The 16,458-nt window shown below is 45.9% G+C and overlaps 1 protein-coding gene across 10 annotated transcripts in view; it reads right to left on the reverse strand.

The window, feature by feature from the left end:
* MED24 (mediator complex subunit 24) overlaps window positions 1-16,458 on the reverse strand; it is a 32,946-nt gene that overhangs the window by 11,827 nt on the left and 4,661 nt on the right. For 2 of the 10 annotated variants that reach the window (XM_032615590.1, XM_032615586.1), the window contains exons 1-6: window positions 12,955-13,002; window positions 12,340-12,478; window positions 12,169-12,251; window positions 2,362-2,400; window positions 1,940-2,013; window positions 1,343-1,575 (exon numbers count right to left, since the gene is read on the reverse strand). In XM_032615590.1, the coding sequence (XP_032471481.1) occupies window positions 1,343-1,575; window positions 1,940-2,013; window positions 2,362-2,400; window positions 12,169-12,251; window positions 12,340-12,469 (559 nt within the window). In that variant the 5' untranslated portion in view covers window positions 12,470-12,478; window positions 12,955-13,002. Of the gene's footprint in view, window positions 1-1,342; window positions 1,576-1,939; window positions 2,014-2,361; window positions 2,401-12,168; window positions 12,252-12,339; window positions 12,641-12,954; window positions 13,692-16,458 lie in introns of those variants that run through there. The other 8 variants (XM_032615587.1, XM_032615585.1, XM_032615583.1 and 5 more) reach the window with 8 other exon arrangements.

The following is a 16,458-nucleotide window of genomic DNA, read 5'->3' on the forward strand; positions in this document are numbered from 1 at the left end:
GGGGGCTTGCAGTCCAGTGGCCAGAACAGGAAGGTGACCACAAATCATTTCGAGTGGGCCAGCTTTGCAAGCGGCCACCGCTCTCCACCGCAGTCAAGCTGGATTCCTAAACAGCCTTCTGTGTTCACCTGCTCCCTGTCTGGGCCTTTGCTCTCGCTGTTCTCCCCTCTGAAAAGGCCCTCCTACTCACCTTCTCCCCTCACACTCTCACTACCCTGCGAGTCTATGTTCAAGCCCCAGCTCCTTTAACAACTTACCCAACTGGTCCAACCCACTGACCTCTTACTCCTAAATGCCTGAACTCATGGTCTATACCACATAGTTTGGCACTTATAAGTCACTTATCCTAGTTACACTTCCAGAGGGTCAAATGATGAATAATGGCACCAACTAGCCCATTAACCTCCATGTAGCATAGGGGAAAAAAAACAAAAAGATAAGACCTGAGATCCAATAAAATTAAGTTAAAAGTTCATTCACTTTTCAGCCAATAAACATTTGTCAAGCGCTCAAAATAGACAAACTGTCAACATAGCCCACTTTTACATAGTGATCATCTTCCTGGACTTTTCATAGCCAATAGCCATATTTTGAGAAGTAATGAATATACCAGTCCTGTAACAAGTTCTTCAACCAGGTCCTAGAGACCTGGGGGTAACCCACCCCAGCATTCTCGTTACTGGAGAACAAGCGATCCTTACGTGGCCCCGAGCCTCATTAGCAAGACCGTGGCCTTCAGGCCCCACGTCCAGAAATACCCATCTTCCCTCCCACCAGGTGATCTGTCTGATCCCGGGCTCTGGAGGGTTCCAACGTTTAGTATCTGCACTTGAGTAGAGAGGCGTATGGCTCAACAGGCCTGGCAGCAGGCAGGCACTGCATTTAAAGGGATGTTTTAGGCAGTACTCAAACACAAAAGTTATTTGCTTTCAGATGAGTAACATGGAGACAAACACAGCGATGGATGGCGTGCTTGTCTTGACCTCTCGTTTTTTCCATGTATATTATGTACTAGCCTTGCTCCCCACTAGCACGTACACTTGTTGAGGGCAGGGACCCTGCCACATGCCCCTTCGGTAGCCCCCCGCCCCCAACCCCAGCACCTGGCACAGTGCTGGGCATACAATAATGCTCAGTAAATACCTGTTGGTTGATTGGCTCGGGTGCCACCCTGCCCAAGTCCCTGGGATGTATGCAATGCTTATGGGGAGAAAAAAAAGGAAGTGGGATGATTTCAGATCCTCCTGGAAAAAAGTGGGATGGCATCCTGCCTCTCCCCTCTCAATTAAAGAACCGGCTATGGAGCAGTGACGGGTGGGGCTCGGGGAACCAGGGGACATACAGGCCTCCTCTAGTTTGGCGATGTGGAGCAGGGCCCGGTTCTTGGTGCTGCTGAGGGTCTTCTCCAGGCGCTGCAGGCACATGGCAAGCTGCTTCTCACCAGCCGCTGGGGTGCCGGCCTCCAGCCCCTCCCGGAGCCGCTCTGCAGAGGCTGCAGTGCAGCGCAGCAGCCAGTGGAGGGCACTGAGAAGGGCCCGGCACAGCCCGATGCACTCCTCTGCTTTGCCGTGACAGCTACCGGGAAAGGATGCAAAATCTGTCTTTGATCCAAAGGCTGAAATCCGACCCACACCCATGTTCCCCAGGGTGCCTGGCACTCCCTTACTAGGGAAGAAAGTTGGGAAGCTTGCAAAGTCCTGGGGAAGACTGCCCTGTTGGCTTTCACTGGATAAGATTTCAAATGAGTTACTCCAAATAGAGAAGAGGCACTTTAGTCCGAAGGCAGTAAGTAGAAAAAGACGTGGATGGGTGGGTGCAGACGAGCAGGTGGGAAGAAGTGTGGGAACCAACAGAGGTGGTCTGAGCCTATATGCCGGGAGCTTCTCCTTTACACTAAGATAATGCTGGAAGGTGGTGAGCTCCTCATCCCTGCCATTACCTCAGTCGGTCACAAAACATGTCCATGATATCCAGCAAAGCCTGGACACACAGGTCCCGGGAAAAGTCATCGAACTGTGGAGAGAACAGTGGCGATGCGACGGGGTGTCCCAGTCACCCCCCAGTCTCAAACATGAGGCAGCTGGCGCATTCAGGAGTCCTGCTCATCTTTCCTCCAACCCCAGGTTTCAGACTCGGCAGCCTTTCAACATTGGAAATCGGCTCCTAATTGCCGGTGCCCACTTCCGAGGATCCCCCTCCCTCTAATGGGAGGCAGCCATGCCAGCCAGAGGCATGCTGTGCCACCTGCCCAGCCACAGAGGCCACTCTATCAGAGCAGTCAAGGAGGTGGGGCCCCATCTGTCACTACCATATCTCTGTCCCCCCATCCCCCATCTAGCTTGTAAGTATCTATGGTCATACCTTACTGATAGCTGTGAGGACGGAGGAGTAGGACACCATCTGGAGGGAAAGAAGAAAGATAAAGTTCAGAAAACTGGTGTCTGAGAGGAACAACACAGTTGAGAGGAACAAAACACAGACACTTAAAGTTGCTCCTAAAATCTCAACCCCTTCAAGAGGCCTTCCACAAGCCCAGAGGCAGTAACACCAGGCACTGTGCCCATCCCTGCTTCCATCAAACTCACTATGATTGACAGCACCAGCATAAACCCACTAAGAAGATGATTTGGGAGTATTCAAAAGGGCCATGTTTCATGTTCACCTGCCACACACTGTCCACCGTATAGTACAAGGTTTGACTGCCGGTGGGCAGAAGAATGGACACGAGTGAGGTCAGTTACTCTACTCCTGCAACTCCTACCAAGGGTGATCTTATCTGGACAAGAACTGGAGACATACGAACTGCTCTTGCAATGAACAGGTAGTAACTCCACTTTGAAGTAGGAAGTGAATTTCAATACATACTCGTTCTCTAGGATACCTCCAGGACACCACCCAAAGCTGAAATCCTTTCTCGGTGCTCCAAGTAATCCCCTTAGACCCATCATTACACAGTGGGTACCTGCTGCCCCCACCAAACTAGGAGCTCCTTGAAGACCAGGGTGCTTAGGGAGGGTGGGAGGGAGACGCAAGAGGGAGGAGATACGGGGATATATGTGTACATATAGCTGATTCACTTTGTTATACAGCAGAAACTAACACAACGTTGTAAAGCAATTATACTCCAATAAAGATGTTAAAAAAAAAAAAGACAAGGGTGATTTTACTCAGTGACCACCATCAACTTGTTGATGTTTGTAGAATGAATAAGTAAAACACACCTTTAGATCAATATTTCTCAAAGTAGCTTCCAAAGCTGCACTGTCCAATAGGGAAGCCACTAGCCACATATGGCTGCTTATGTTTAAATTAAAGTTAAATAACATTAAAAATTCAGTTCCTTAGTCGTAGTAACCACATTTCACGTGCTCAACAGCCACATGGGGCTAGTGGCTGCTGTACTGGACAGCGCAGATACAGAACATTTTTATCACTGTAGAAAGTTCTATTGGGTGATGCTGTTCCAAAGGGTCCTCAAGATGTTAAAAACTTTTACACATGCACACATACACAGAGCTTCTGTGTGATATGAATTTGAGAAACCCTGAAATAAACATATACAGAGAGCTTTTCTTAAGGGTTCTTTTAGTAAAGAGCTTTCTTTACTGTAGGACTGCTCTTACCCATAATAATATACTTGTATACAATGAGACTCTCTAAGATCACTGGAGATGAAGCAAGCAATATTTTTCCAATTTACTTGACCAAGGAATCTCATTTAACTAGTACCTGCAAAACACATTTCGCAAAATGCCATCTGAACAGCAAGATCCCTGAGAACAGAAATAGTGTTAAATTTATATGTTTCCCTAGAACCTAGTCTGGGGCCTACCACATAGTGGGACTGCTTTGGTTTGATGAATTCTAGTAACTAGCATTCTGAAAAAAATTTTACCATAACACAAATTTCTATTAGTAAAACCTATTATCACCATTATAAGATTGGAGATGTAGTTCAAAAGAAATAATCTGTCCTGAATGAAATCAAACCTAACAGAGAGCTTTTAAGTTGTCATATTTTTAAAAAATAATTAAAGCGGGCTTCCCTGGTGGCACAGTGGTTGAGAGTCCACCTGCCGATGCAGGGGACACGGGTTCGTGCCCCAGTCCGGGAAGATCCCACATGCCGCAGAGCGGCTGGGCCCGTGAGCCATGGCCGCTGAGCCTGCGCATCCGGAGCCTGTGCTCCGCAACGGGAGAGGCCACAACAGTGAGAGGCCCGCGTACTGCAAAAAAAAAAAAAAAAAAATTATAGCATGCTGATCAAATATGAATAATACTATAGAAAATAGTTACAACTCTATACTCAAAATCAGTGGCAAAATATACCAAAATAAAAAGCAGAATACAATGCCAGAAACTGTCAGGATAACCACCTGCCTCATAGGTTGTCTTCACTAAAGGAAAAGAAATTTCCAAAGATTTAAGAAGAAAGCTAGGGCTTCCCTGGTGGCGCAGTGGTTAAGAATCCGCCTGTCAATGCAGGGGACATGGGTTCGAGCCCTGGTCTGGGAAGATCCCACATGCCGCGGAGCAACTAAGCCCGTGCACCACAACAACTGAGCCTACGCTCTAGAGCCTGCGAGCCACAACTACTGAAGCCCGCGAGCCGCAACTACTGAAGCCTGTGCACCTAGAGCCCGTGCTCCGCGGCAAGAGAAGCCACTGCAATGAGAAGCCCGTGCACCGCAATGAAGAGTAGCCCCCGCTCGCCGCAACTAGAGAAAGCCCGCGCGCAGCAACACAGACCGGATGCAGCCAAAAATAATAAATAATTTTTTTTAAAAAAAGAAGAAAGCTAAGTCACTCTCAATGACTCAGTATGGCAAATTTTACATGCTTGGCAATGCCTTCCATGTATAATTTCTCCCTCACATGAACAGGCTGCTCTCTGTTCAGACATTTTTTAACCAGTATTCTTGGATAAAGAGGAGCAAAACACACAGAGGACTTAAATACACAATTAGTGTTTAGTGCCACTCTCAGTGGGTCATGCTGTGAAGCACTAGCTGGTGTCTGACAGGGACCAGAAAGTTGGGAGCCTGCCTGGCAGGATGACCATAGCATTCCAGGCGAGTGTTTGTTTATTAATAACTGAAGTCCCCATAGCAAGAGCTTGGAAGTGAACTGAACCTTGTTGGATACCAACCTGAAGGGGGAGCTGGATGTTTCCACTAGAAACTGACCCCAAACTACCACAAGAGAAAGTCCCAATTCTGTATGTTCTAAGGGATGTTGTTAGTTACTATGAATTTATTGTCTCCAAATTCAGAATTGTGTTCAGTGAATTTCTGCTAACAGTATCGATAAAGCCCTCTACTCTAAAGACCTAAAAATACTTTCCACGTGGTGAACTGTTTTTCACAGCAGGACTTATAACTTATCTCAGTCCTACTATATCTATCAACGTAGAAGCTCTGAACTACCACCAGCCCCCGAGGCTGGAGCCCACTGATGCAGCCCAGTGCACCCCTGGCCAGCCCAGGGAGACCCTGCAGCTGCTCTCTAATCCCCCCTCCCTTCTTCATATTCTATGCCTTCAGCTACTCCTAAGGGCCCTCTACACGCACAGCACTGGACCAAAGGGCCTCCTGACTCCGAAGCAAGAATGAATTACTAATTTTGATAGCACTCTACAAGTCACGGAGGTCTTGCACATATATTTATTTCTCACTCACTGGTACTTCAGCCTCTTCCTCTCTCTTGCCTTTGCCACCAGTTTACACATCTCAAGATTCTTCTCTTTTTAAAAGAAACTCCCGCAGACGCTATACTTCCAATTAACCACCATGCTCTCTTCACAGTCATAGGAGTTCTCTACACTCTACCTCCCCACCTTCCATTCACAATGCGACCCACTCCAATCATTTGTCCTTCCCACCACATGAAATCTCTCATTAAGCTCATCAACAAACTTGTTAAACCCCGTGGATACTTCTCAGTTCTGATCTCGCTGACCTCTCAGCAGCATCTCACACCAGGAAACACCTCCTCATCCTTCGGTCCTCTCCTCCGTGGGCTTTTCTTTTTTTTTGGCCACGCCTTGAGGCATGCTGAATCTTAGTTCCCCAACCAGGGATCGAACCCCCGGCCCCTGCATTGGAAGCACGGAGTCTTAACCACTGGACCGCCAGGGAAGTCCCCCCTGGGTTTTTCTTGATACCACACTCCCTTGTTTTCCTTCTCCCCTCACTGGCCCCTTCTTTTCAGACTCCTATGAGGAATTCTTTTCCTATGTGTGTTCCTTAAATGTGACTGGTTCCTTAGAAACATGGTTTGGGTCACTTCCTTGCTCCCTCTGCATGCTCTCTCTGGGTAAATCTCATCCATGCCCATAGCTTCAATTACCACCTGCGGCTGACAACTCCTAAACCGTAGCTCCAGCCCTGACCTCTCCTCCTGAGTCCCAGACATCGATGTTCTACTGCCTACTGAGTGTCTTCTCTTTGACAGCCCACACAGGCGCTTTCCATGAAACAAGGCCAGAATCAAACAAGGCATCTCCACCCCTCATCTGCAATGCTAACAACAGTCCTGCTCTTCTCCCACCATCTCCTTACGATCCCATCAGCCATCCGGATGTCCAAACCAGACACCTAGACACTGGCCTTGACTTCTTCCTCTCCCTCACACCTTTCATCCAGCTAATCACCAAGTCCTCGCAAGGCCACTTCCTAATTTGTTCTTGAATTCACCTTTTTTTTTTCTGCTGCCACTTCTCAAGTTTATGCTAGTATCATCTCTTACCTGAATCACTGCAACAGCCGACATCAGGGGCAAGAAAACAACAGTTCGCAAGCCGAATCCGGCTCATCACCTTTTTCGTAAATAAAGCTGCATCAGGACACAGCCATGTCCACTTACTTCTGTATCGCCTACATGTTATAGGGCTGCTAACAGAGACCATACAGCCTGCTAAGCTGAAAGCATGTACTATCTGGTCCTTTACAGAAAAATTGTCTCCCTGCTTTCTGTCTTACCTCCCTCCAACTCATTCTTCAAACTGCAATCAGAGTGATCTTTCTAAAATTGATCCACAAATCCCCCAAATCCACAAAGTCAAGGAAACCCCAATCAAAATGCAAAAGGCCTTTTTAAGGAACTTAAGTCTAAAATCTGTCTGGAAAAGAAAATGCCTGAAAATAGCCAAGAAAATTTTTGAAAACTAAAACAACTAAGGGAACACTTCCCTAACAACATATCAAACATACTATAAAGGTATAGTAATTAAAACAGTAAAGTACTGGTACAAGAAAAGACAAATATGTCAATGAAATATACTAGAATGTCAAGAAATAGACCCTAGTCTATAAGAGAATTTAAGATATGACAAAGAATGGCCTATTCAATAAAGGCAGTTGAGCCAATTGTCCATCTATTTGGAAAAATAAATAAATTTGGATCTCTTCCTCACACCAGAATAAGTTTTAAACGGATTAAACAAAGTGAAGTGTTGGCAGAAATTAAAGACTATATTCTGATCCTTGGAGCAGGGAAGCCCTTATGCAAGACAAAAGCCATATAGAGGAAAAAATAGTTAAACCTGACAACAAATACATATTTAAAATTCTTGGGAGGGACCTCCCTGGTGGTCCAATGGTCAAGAATCCGCCTTCCGATGCAGGGGACGCAGGTTCAATCCCTGGTTGGGGAACTAAGATCCCAAATACCACGGGGCAACTAAGGCCGTGCGCTCTAGAGCCCGTGAGCCTGAACTAGAGAGAAGTCCACGCCCACAACGAAGATCCTGTGTGCTGCAACTAAGACCCGATGCAGCCAAATAAATAAATATTTTAAAAATTAATAATAAAATAAAATTCTGGGGAATTCCCTGGTAGTCCAGTGGTTAGGACTCCACGCTTTCACTGCCGAGGGCCTGGGTCCAATGCCCGGTTGGGGAACTAAGATCCTGCAAGGCACACTGTGCAGCCAAAATAAATAGAATTCTGCTAAAAAAATAAGATGATAAAGTAAAAAAGTGACAGAAAATTTAAAACATAAAAATCAGACAATGATTACAAGACAGAATATACTAAAAGACTGAAAAATCAGTAAGAATTCTTGGAGTGATGAAAATGTTCTAAATGACTGTGGTGATGGTTGCACAATTCTAGATACACTAAAAACCAGTGAATTGTACACCTTAAGTGGGTAAACTGTACGGTATGTGATTTATATCTCAAATAAAGCTGTTATTAAAACATTTAAGAAAACAAACTAATGACAGAAAAATGGGCAAATGATATTCATAAGTAATTCACACAATATACACAGAGAGCCAATAAACATGAAAAAATATGCTCAATATCACAATCATGGAAATACATCTTATAACATGGTGTCATTTTCTGCCTCTCTAGAAAACAATCTTAAAAGATTCAACCTTGGCAAAGGTGTGGGGAAATACTATCAAGCACTATGGGGCAGGTGTAAACTGATACAATCCTTTTTTTGAGGGCAGTCTGCAGGATCTACTATAATTTAGTATGTGTGCACTCTTCAAATCAGCAATTCCATTTCTAGGTATCTATCCTAGGGAAACAGTCCCAGATATGCAGAGGCAAGTACAAGAATGTTCAGTAAAACATTGACTGTAACAGTAAAGAATTTAAAACAACTTAAATTATACTACATATGGAACACTAGGCAGCAGTAAAAAAGAAAAAGGTAGGGACTTCCCTGGTGGCACAGGGGTTAAGAATCTGCCTGCCAATGCAGGGGACATGGGTTTGATCCCTGGTCCAGGAAGATTCCACATGCCACAGAGCAACTAAGCCCATGTGCCACAACTACTGAGCCTGTGCTCTAGAGCCCGCGCACCACAACTACTGAAGCCTGTGCACCTAGAGCCCGTGCTCCACAACGAGAAGCCACCACAGTTGAGAAGCCCGTGCACCGCAACGAAGAGTAGCCCCACTCGCCACAACTAGAGAAAGCCCGCACACAGCAATGAAGACCCAACGCAGCCAAAACTAAATAAATAAAAAATAAATTTATTAAAAAAAAAGAACAAGGTAGATGAATACGTGCCAACACAGAAAGCAGACTTGATGCCAAGAGGAAAAAGGAAGCATAAGAGCCATGAGCCAGCTGAGGAATACTACTCAGCTACTTTTTTTTTTAAGATTTATTATTTATTTATTTATATTTATTTTTGGCTGCGTCGGGTCTTAGTTGCGGCACACGGGATCCTTGTTGAGGCATGCAAGATCTTTTGCTGCGGGTGTGCGTGCTTCTCTCTAGTTGCGGCGTGCAGGTTTTCTCTTTGGTTGTGGCGCACAGGCTCCAGGGCGCGTGGGCTCTGTAGTAGTTGTGGCATGCAGGTTCCAGAGAGCGTGGACTCTGTAGTTTGCGGCACACAGGCTCTCTAGTTGAGGCATGCGAGCTCAGTAGTTGTGGCATGCGGGCTTAGTTGCCCTGCAGCTTGTGGGATCTTAGTTCCCTGACCAGGGATCAAACCCGTGTCCCCTGCATTGGAAGGTGGATTCTTTACTGCTGGACCACCAGGGAAGTCCCTACTCAGCAATTTAAAAAAAGAATGAAGGGCTTCCCTGGTGGCACAGTGGTTAAGAATCCGCCTACCAATGCAGGGGACAAGGGTTTGAGCCCTGGTCTGGGAAGATCCCACATGCCACGGAGCAACTAAGCCTGTGTGCCACAACTACTGAGCCTGTGCTCTAGAGCCTGCAAGCCACAACTACTGAGCCCACGTGCCACAACTACTGAAGCCCGTGCACCCAGAGCCCATGCTCCACAACAAGAGAGGCCACCACACCACAACCAAGAGTAGTTCCCACTCGCCCCAACTAAAGAAAGCCCACGTGCAGCAACGAAGACCCAATACAGCCAAAAATAAATAAATAAATTAATTAATTAAAAAAAAAAGAATGAACTACTGACATACACAACAACATAAAGCTCAGCAACATTTATGTTAAATAAAAAAAGACAGCATTAAGAGTTTATACTATATGAGTCCATTTCTATGAAATCCAAATATAGGCAATAGTAATCTATGGTGATAGAAAACACTTAGTGGACTAGAGAAGGAAAGATGGACTAGAAAAGGGTACAAGGAAACTTTCTGGGAGAATGGAAACATTCTGTATCTTATTTTGGAAGTTAGTGACATGGGTATACACAATTACTAAAACTCAATGAATTAATCTTAAGAGTTGTACGTTAAATAGTATACATATGTGTATATATATATATATACACACATATATATATATATATATATATATATAAATCCTATCACACTATTCCTCCACTTAAAACCCTTTAAATGATTATTCGTCACCCTAAGATAAAGTCCAAACTCCTTAGCATCACCCACAGGTCACTTATGACCTAACCTCTGTCTTTCTCTCTAAACCATTCTCCTCCTTGAAGTGCTAACCCAGCAGTTATCAAAATATGGTCCAGGAGCCCCTGGGGATCTGTGAGGTCAAAACTGTTCTTAAAATACTAAGATGTCATTTGCCTTTTTTACTCTTTTTTTTTTTTTAAAGCAATGGGATGCTTTGTGTGTGTGTGTTTATAAAACTTTATTTATGTATTTATTTATTTTTGGCTGTGTTGGGTCTTTGTAGCTGTGTTCAGGCTTTCTCTAGTTGCAGCGAGTGGGGGTTACTCTTCATTGAGGTGTGCGGGCTTCTCATTGCAGTGGCTTCTCTTGTTGCGGAGCACGGGCTCTAGGCGCGCGAGCTTCAGTAGTTGTGGCACACAGGCTCAGCAGTTGTGGCTCGCGGGCTCTAGGGCACAGGCTCAGTAGTTGTGGCTCACGGGCTTCGTTGCTCCATGGCATGTGGGATCTTCCTGGACCAGGGCTTGAAGCCGTGTCCTCTGCACTGGCAGGTGGATTCTTAACCACTGTACCACCAGGGAAGCCCCCGTTTTTTACTCTTATTCTCTCACAATTGTACAGTGGAATGTCCCAGAGGCTCCATGACATGTGATGACACTATGTAATTAAATGTGTCAACAATTAGAATATCTATATAACTTAGTAATGGATATTTACCAAATGACCAATTCACAATTTATAAAATCAGGCATGGGTAAAAGATCTATTCAAAGCGCAAGAGACCAATGGATTTTAATGTAACAGAGTATTAAAAGTTCATTGATGTGATTTCACATCACCTATTGAACTTTAGTGTAATGTCAAAGAATATCTACAATTATCTGAAAGGCTTATTAAAATGTTCTTCCCTTTTCAAACTAAATACCTGATGTGTGAGGCCATGTTTCCTTCATATACTTCAGCTGAAACAGCCTACTGCAACAACTGAATGCAGAAGCAGCTATGAGAATTCAGCTGTATTCTATTAAGTCAAAGTTAAAGAGATTTGCAAAAATGTAAAACAATGCCACCTTCCTCACTAATTTTGTTTGTTTGTTTTGTAAAATATGGTTATTTTTCATTAAAATTTTACTTATATTAATATATAATGGGTTTACTTTTTATTATTTTTAAATACATAGTTTTTACATTTCTCAGCTTTCATTTTTAAAGTAGTAAATATGAATAGATATAATACATCTAAACAAAAGCTCTGTAAGAGGCTCAATTTTTAAGAATACAAAATGTCCTGAGACCAAAACTGCTACTCTAGCCATACCACATTATTTTCAGTTCCTAAACATCATGTGATGTTTGTCTCCCAGCCGTTGCATATGCTTTTCTCTCTGCTTTGTACACACTCATCAATCTGCCTGGCTAACTCCCACTCAACACTCACATCTTGGTTTAAACATCACTTCCTACCTGGTTGCTCAGACTGGAGTAGGTATCCCTCCTATGTACTCCCATAGTACTCTGTCCGAGCCTACATAATAGTCCCATCCTGTGACTGACTGCTTATTTACAAGACTGTATTACCCACTATATTCCTTGAGTGCTTGGATTAGACCTTGTTCACAGCTAAATCCCCAGAGCCTATGGCACCGTCTGGCACATACAAGCACCTGTGAATATTTACTGATAGAATAAGTTAATGTAATATTCATCATAACCAATGAAGTATTATTATTTTCACAAGAAAACAGGCTCAGAGAAATGATGTGTTCAAACAAATTCACCTAGAAAGTATGAGCTGACAACTGTATTTCAAGTCTTTTACCTTCAAACCCTCCTTCTCTGGCATAGGTAGAAGAGTTTACCTGGGAACTAATGGCATACTTCAGGTAGGACAGGATGAGAGGATTGGGGGAAGGTCCAATCATGGCCTGCTCCAGTAGTGCTTCTGCAAGGGGAATAACAAAGGAAGACTGAGTGGTTACAACAATTCTGGGTTTAGCCCTCCCATCCTTCCTTCCTACTTCACTTGAGACCTGCTAGGTTGAGAATGTCCCAGGTGGCTCCTTTGGGAAAGAATTTCTTCATGTTGATTGCCCACTGGTAGTCACTCCATCGCTCCTTCCAAGCTTGCAGAATGGCTTGCTTCAGGTTCACCACCTTCATGATTTTACTCTGAGGAGGCGGGGCCAGTGGCGGTCAGCCTTGAGGTGGGAGAAGTCGAGCTAGAGAAGGGGCTAGGGGATTCTGAGGAAAAGAACGGCGGGCGGGGGGAAGGGGTGCAGCACAGAGTTGAATGGAATGGAGAAGATACAGGAAGATTAAAGGGAGGCAGAACTAGAATGAGGAAAAGGAGAAAGGGGCAAAGTAGGGATCCTGTCAGGTTTTTCCCTCCTGAATCAACTTTCTCTAAACTGGAGCACTAAGAAGAGGGTGTCAAACGGGCTTAATACGAAGAATAAATGGGTACCAAGGGGTTAAGCCAGTTCCGGTTGCCTAAATACGCCCTTAGCTCTGGCTGCGTCCCTCAACCACTACCACCCCAAATCCAGATTCCCCCCACCCCCCCGCATTCCCTCCACCTTCCCCAACCCTAAAACTATAATTCCCTCTTTCCTTTTCATCCACCACCTCCCCAAATTTAAGCCTACCGGATAATCCAGTCCTAGATCCTAGGTACCACCATTTTGGCACTTATCAAAGAGCTAATTTTCTATTGGCTGGGAGTAACAAACATGAACCAGTAGGAATGCAGCAAGAGACCGCTCGTGCCACGATGTCTTCTGGGAGTTGTAGTTCCTTGGACTCCGCTAGCGAGGACGCTAAGCAAGGAACCCAAGAGACGAAGCTGGTCAGCTCGCATTGTTTCTCTCCTTTAGGAAAAGACTACTAGGAGCTGAGGCATCCCAAAGACTCGGGGGGCTTAGGGAGAAAGGCTCTCGAAAGGTCTCCCGCTTATCAGGCATCGTCCAGTGATGTCACTATCGCCCGAGCATTTAAATCACTTTCCGACACCCTTCCATTACCCGTAGTTAGTAGGCACACCAAAGGTGTGGCATACGTTCAGCAATAGGTTTTCTCTTTCCTGGCCTCCTTTTGTTCTCCTAAACCCCTGGATCTACCTGAGTTCTTCTCATTTCCACACCTGTATTCCAGAAGTGACACTGAGTCTCTGTCAGTTGTACACACCTCACCCACTACTTCACCCCCAAATCTGGAAGTCCTCTCAGTATCTCTTGGCCCAGAATACTGCTTGACTACAGGGAGACGTAAGGAGGAAACTGAGGTTTAGGATATAGAAAATAAGGAAAGTTTGAGAAACTGTTACAGTCAAGAGGACCTAAGGAGACACAATGACTAAATGTAACTTGGTATCCTGAATGTGATCCTGAAACAGAAGAACATTAGGTGAAAACTAAGCAATCTGAATAAAGCATGGACTTTCGTTAATAAAAATGTATCAATATTGGTTCATTAATTGTAACATGAACCATACTAATAAGGCGGGGGGTTGGGTGTGGGGTACATAAGGACCCTCTACTATCTTCAAATTTTTTCCTATAAATCTAAAACTATTCTTTAAAGAAATGTTTATTAAAACCAATATAATGTCTCGCTTTATCCTATGGAACCATATCGTAGATAATTATGTCCAGTGTTTGGGGTATTAGCCCTTCTTCCTCCCCTCCCTGCAGTGAGAAGCCAAAAGCAAATGCTACCCACCTCTGACTCCAACATCTGGGCCTCATCTGAGCTTCCCTATACACAGGCCTCATCCCTGTCCTGTCCCGTGGACAGGTCATCGCTAACATTTACAACCAGAACAACATGGAAGCCTCCAGCCAGTGTCCTGCTACCCCTATTTTCAGCCCCCCATCCCATACTGTAAGGAGCCTCATATCCCCATCCATGAGTCCAAGCTCCATCCATATCTCCCAATAACCATTCTTTGGTCATACTTTCAGTGGCAAAATCAGTTCTCAGAGGGATGACTCTGGAAGAGCAGTCCACTAAGGCCCTGGAAGCAAACATGAGGCCCTCAGGGCAGAGAATCAGAGGATCCTGGGTATCTGGAGCATAGTCGAAACAGGGAGACAAGAACTCCTGTTCTGAAGAGGAGAGTGTACCTGGAGGAGAGCCAGATCACATCCCTCTAAGGTCATGACTGCCTATGGCCTTCCTCCATCCCCATAGCCCACCCACAACCCCTTCCATTCTGCTCCCTTTAGTGCCTGCCCAAGCGACACCACGGGGAAACTATGTTTATACAAAACAGCTGCCAAATATGTGTAGCCAAAGCTTCCAAAGCAGGAAGGAGGGAGAACCCAGACTCCTCACACTTAACCTCCAAACTCCCCCCCACCCCACACACACACATATACTGGAGACAGCCACAGACCCTTTTTCTCAGCAGTCCCTCACATATCTGGCTCCCCTTCTTCTCCCAGGCCCCTCACTCTACCTTTGCCTCTTCCCTCCTCTCATCTCTTTGCTGTTACTGCAGCTTAGGGCTCCCCACCTTGACCCATCCCTGGATCCTGCAGCTCCTTTCCCATCCCTCAGAGCCCAAACTGCCCTCTTGGAGAAAAACTGTCAACTTTGTTACTGCTCCTGACTTAGTAGGTATTTGGTCCAGTCCACATGGGAGTGGAGAATGTTTGGGCCCTGAGGATAGTGATAGCCTGAACTCAAATCATCCCCTTCTGGGCTTCCCTGGTGGCACAGTGGTTGAGAGTCTGCCTGCCGATGCAGGGGACACGGGTTCATGCCCCGGTCCGGGAGGATCCCACATGCCGCGGAGCGGCTGGGCCCGTGAGCCATGGCCGCTGAGCCTGCGCGTCCGGAGCCTGTGCTCCGCAACGGGAGAGGCCACAACAGTGAGAGGCCCGCGTACCGCAAAAAAAAAAAAAAAAAAAATCATCCCCTTCTTTCAGGAAGCTGGCAGATCTCTGGGGGGCGCCTCCTCCCCACTTTACAGTGGCAGGGAGGTGGCTTCTGTGGTGAGACAGTCTGCCTTCCCTATCCCCCACCTGTCACCAGCAGCCCTTTCTCTTGGCTTGGTAGGATTTCCCCAAGGACTGGACTCCTAAGGGTGTAAAAGGACTCCCTTATTATTTTTTTTATTATTATTTTTTTTTTAGCCATGCCGCATGGCTTGTGGGATCTTAGTTCCCCAACTAGGGATTGAACCTGGGCCCTTGGCAGTGAAAGCGTGGAGTCCTAACCACTGGACCACCAGGGAATTCCCTAAAAGGGCTTCCTTAGTTCTGGGCAAGGGCTATTTCCAATTTCTCTACTTTGGCCTGACTCTCTAGTCTGTCAATTTCAGAGACAGCCTTTCTGTACACCACTGCTTCCCTTCAGACCAGAATAGCTTCCTAGGACTCACAAGCTCTTGGCTTGCCCTCCACAAGGACAGGACTCCATGATAATACTCCCGTGGATGAGAGCAGAGATGCCAACATCCCCTTTGTGTGTAGAAGGAAACCCACCCCACACACAGCCCCTCTTACATATTCCACTTTCCTTGGCTATCCTTTCCTTCTCCCTCAGCACTGATACAGACTGGGCTCCCACTTCTGCTGTCTTAGCCCTGAGCCCCAAGCTCTTCATCTTGTTGCCTGGTCTGGCTGGGGAAGGAGTCTGGCTGGAGAAGAGGGGCAGATAGGAGCCAGCCAGGCAGAGTGACATGGCGACACTGGGGCAGTAGCAGAAAAGGAACTAGGTCAGAGTGAGGACTCGGGGTGGGGTAAGAGGCTGTGAGGAATTGGGGTTTTGGTAACCAAGGACATGGAAACATTCCTCACCTAGGCTGTAAAGAAGTATAAGGAAAAGTGGCAAGTCTAGACCCAGAAACACTGAAATACTTGGTAAGCACAAAGGGTTTCATCTTCCCTTCTCTCTATAGGGTAACTGACTCGTTTCCCCTCCTCTAACTGGAACATTTTCCTTTGGATGCTTGCCTGGGTCCCCCCACTAAGGGGAGTTAATTGGCAGCAGGTGGGTGGGAAAGAAAGAGAGTTGTTCCCACACACTCATACACAGCTGGCTCCAAACCAGTTCCCTCCCCCCACCAGTCCCCACCTCAGAATCCCTGCTCTCTGTCTATCTGGGGAAGAGGAAGATGGGGGAGAAGGCTACGAGGTAGTTCCAGG

This window comes from Phocoena sinus, chromosome 20, assembly GCF_008692025.1.
Source record: "Phocoena sinus isolate mPhoSin1 chromosome 20, mPhoSin1.pri, whole genome shotgun sequence".
In the NCBI taxonomy this organism is placed as follows: domain Eukaryota; kingdom Metazoa; phylum Chordata; class Mammalia; order Artiodactyla; family Phocoenidae; genus Phocoena; species Phocoena sinus.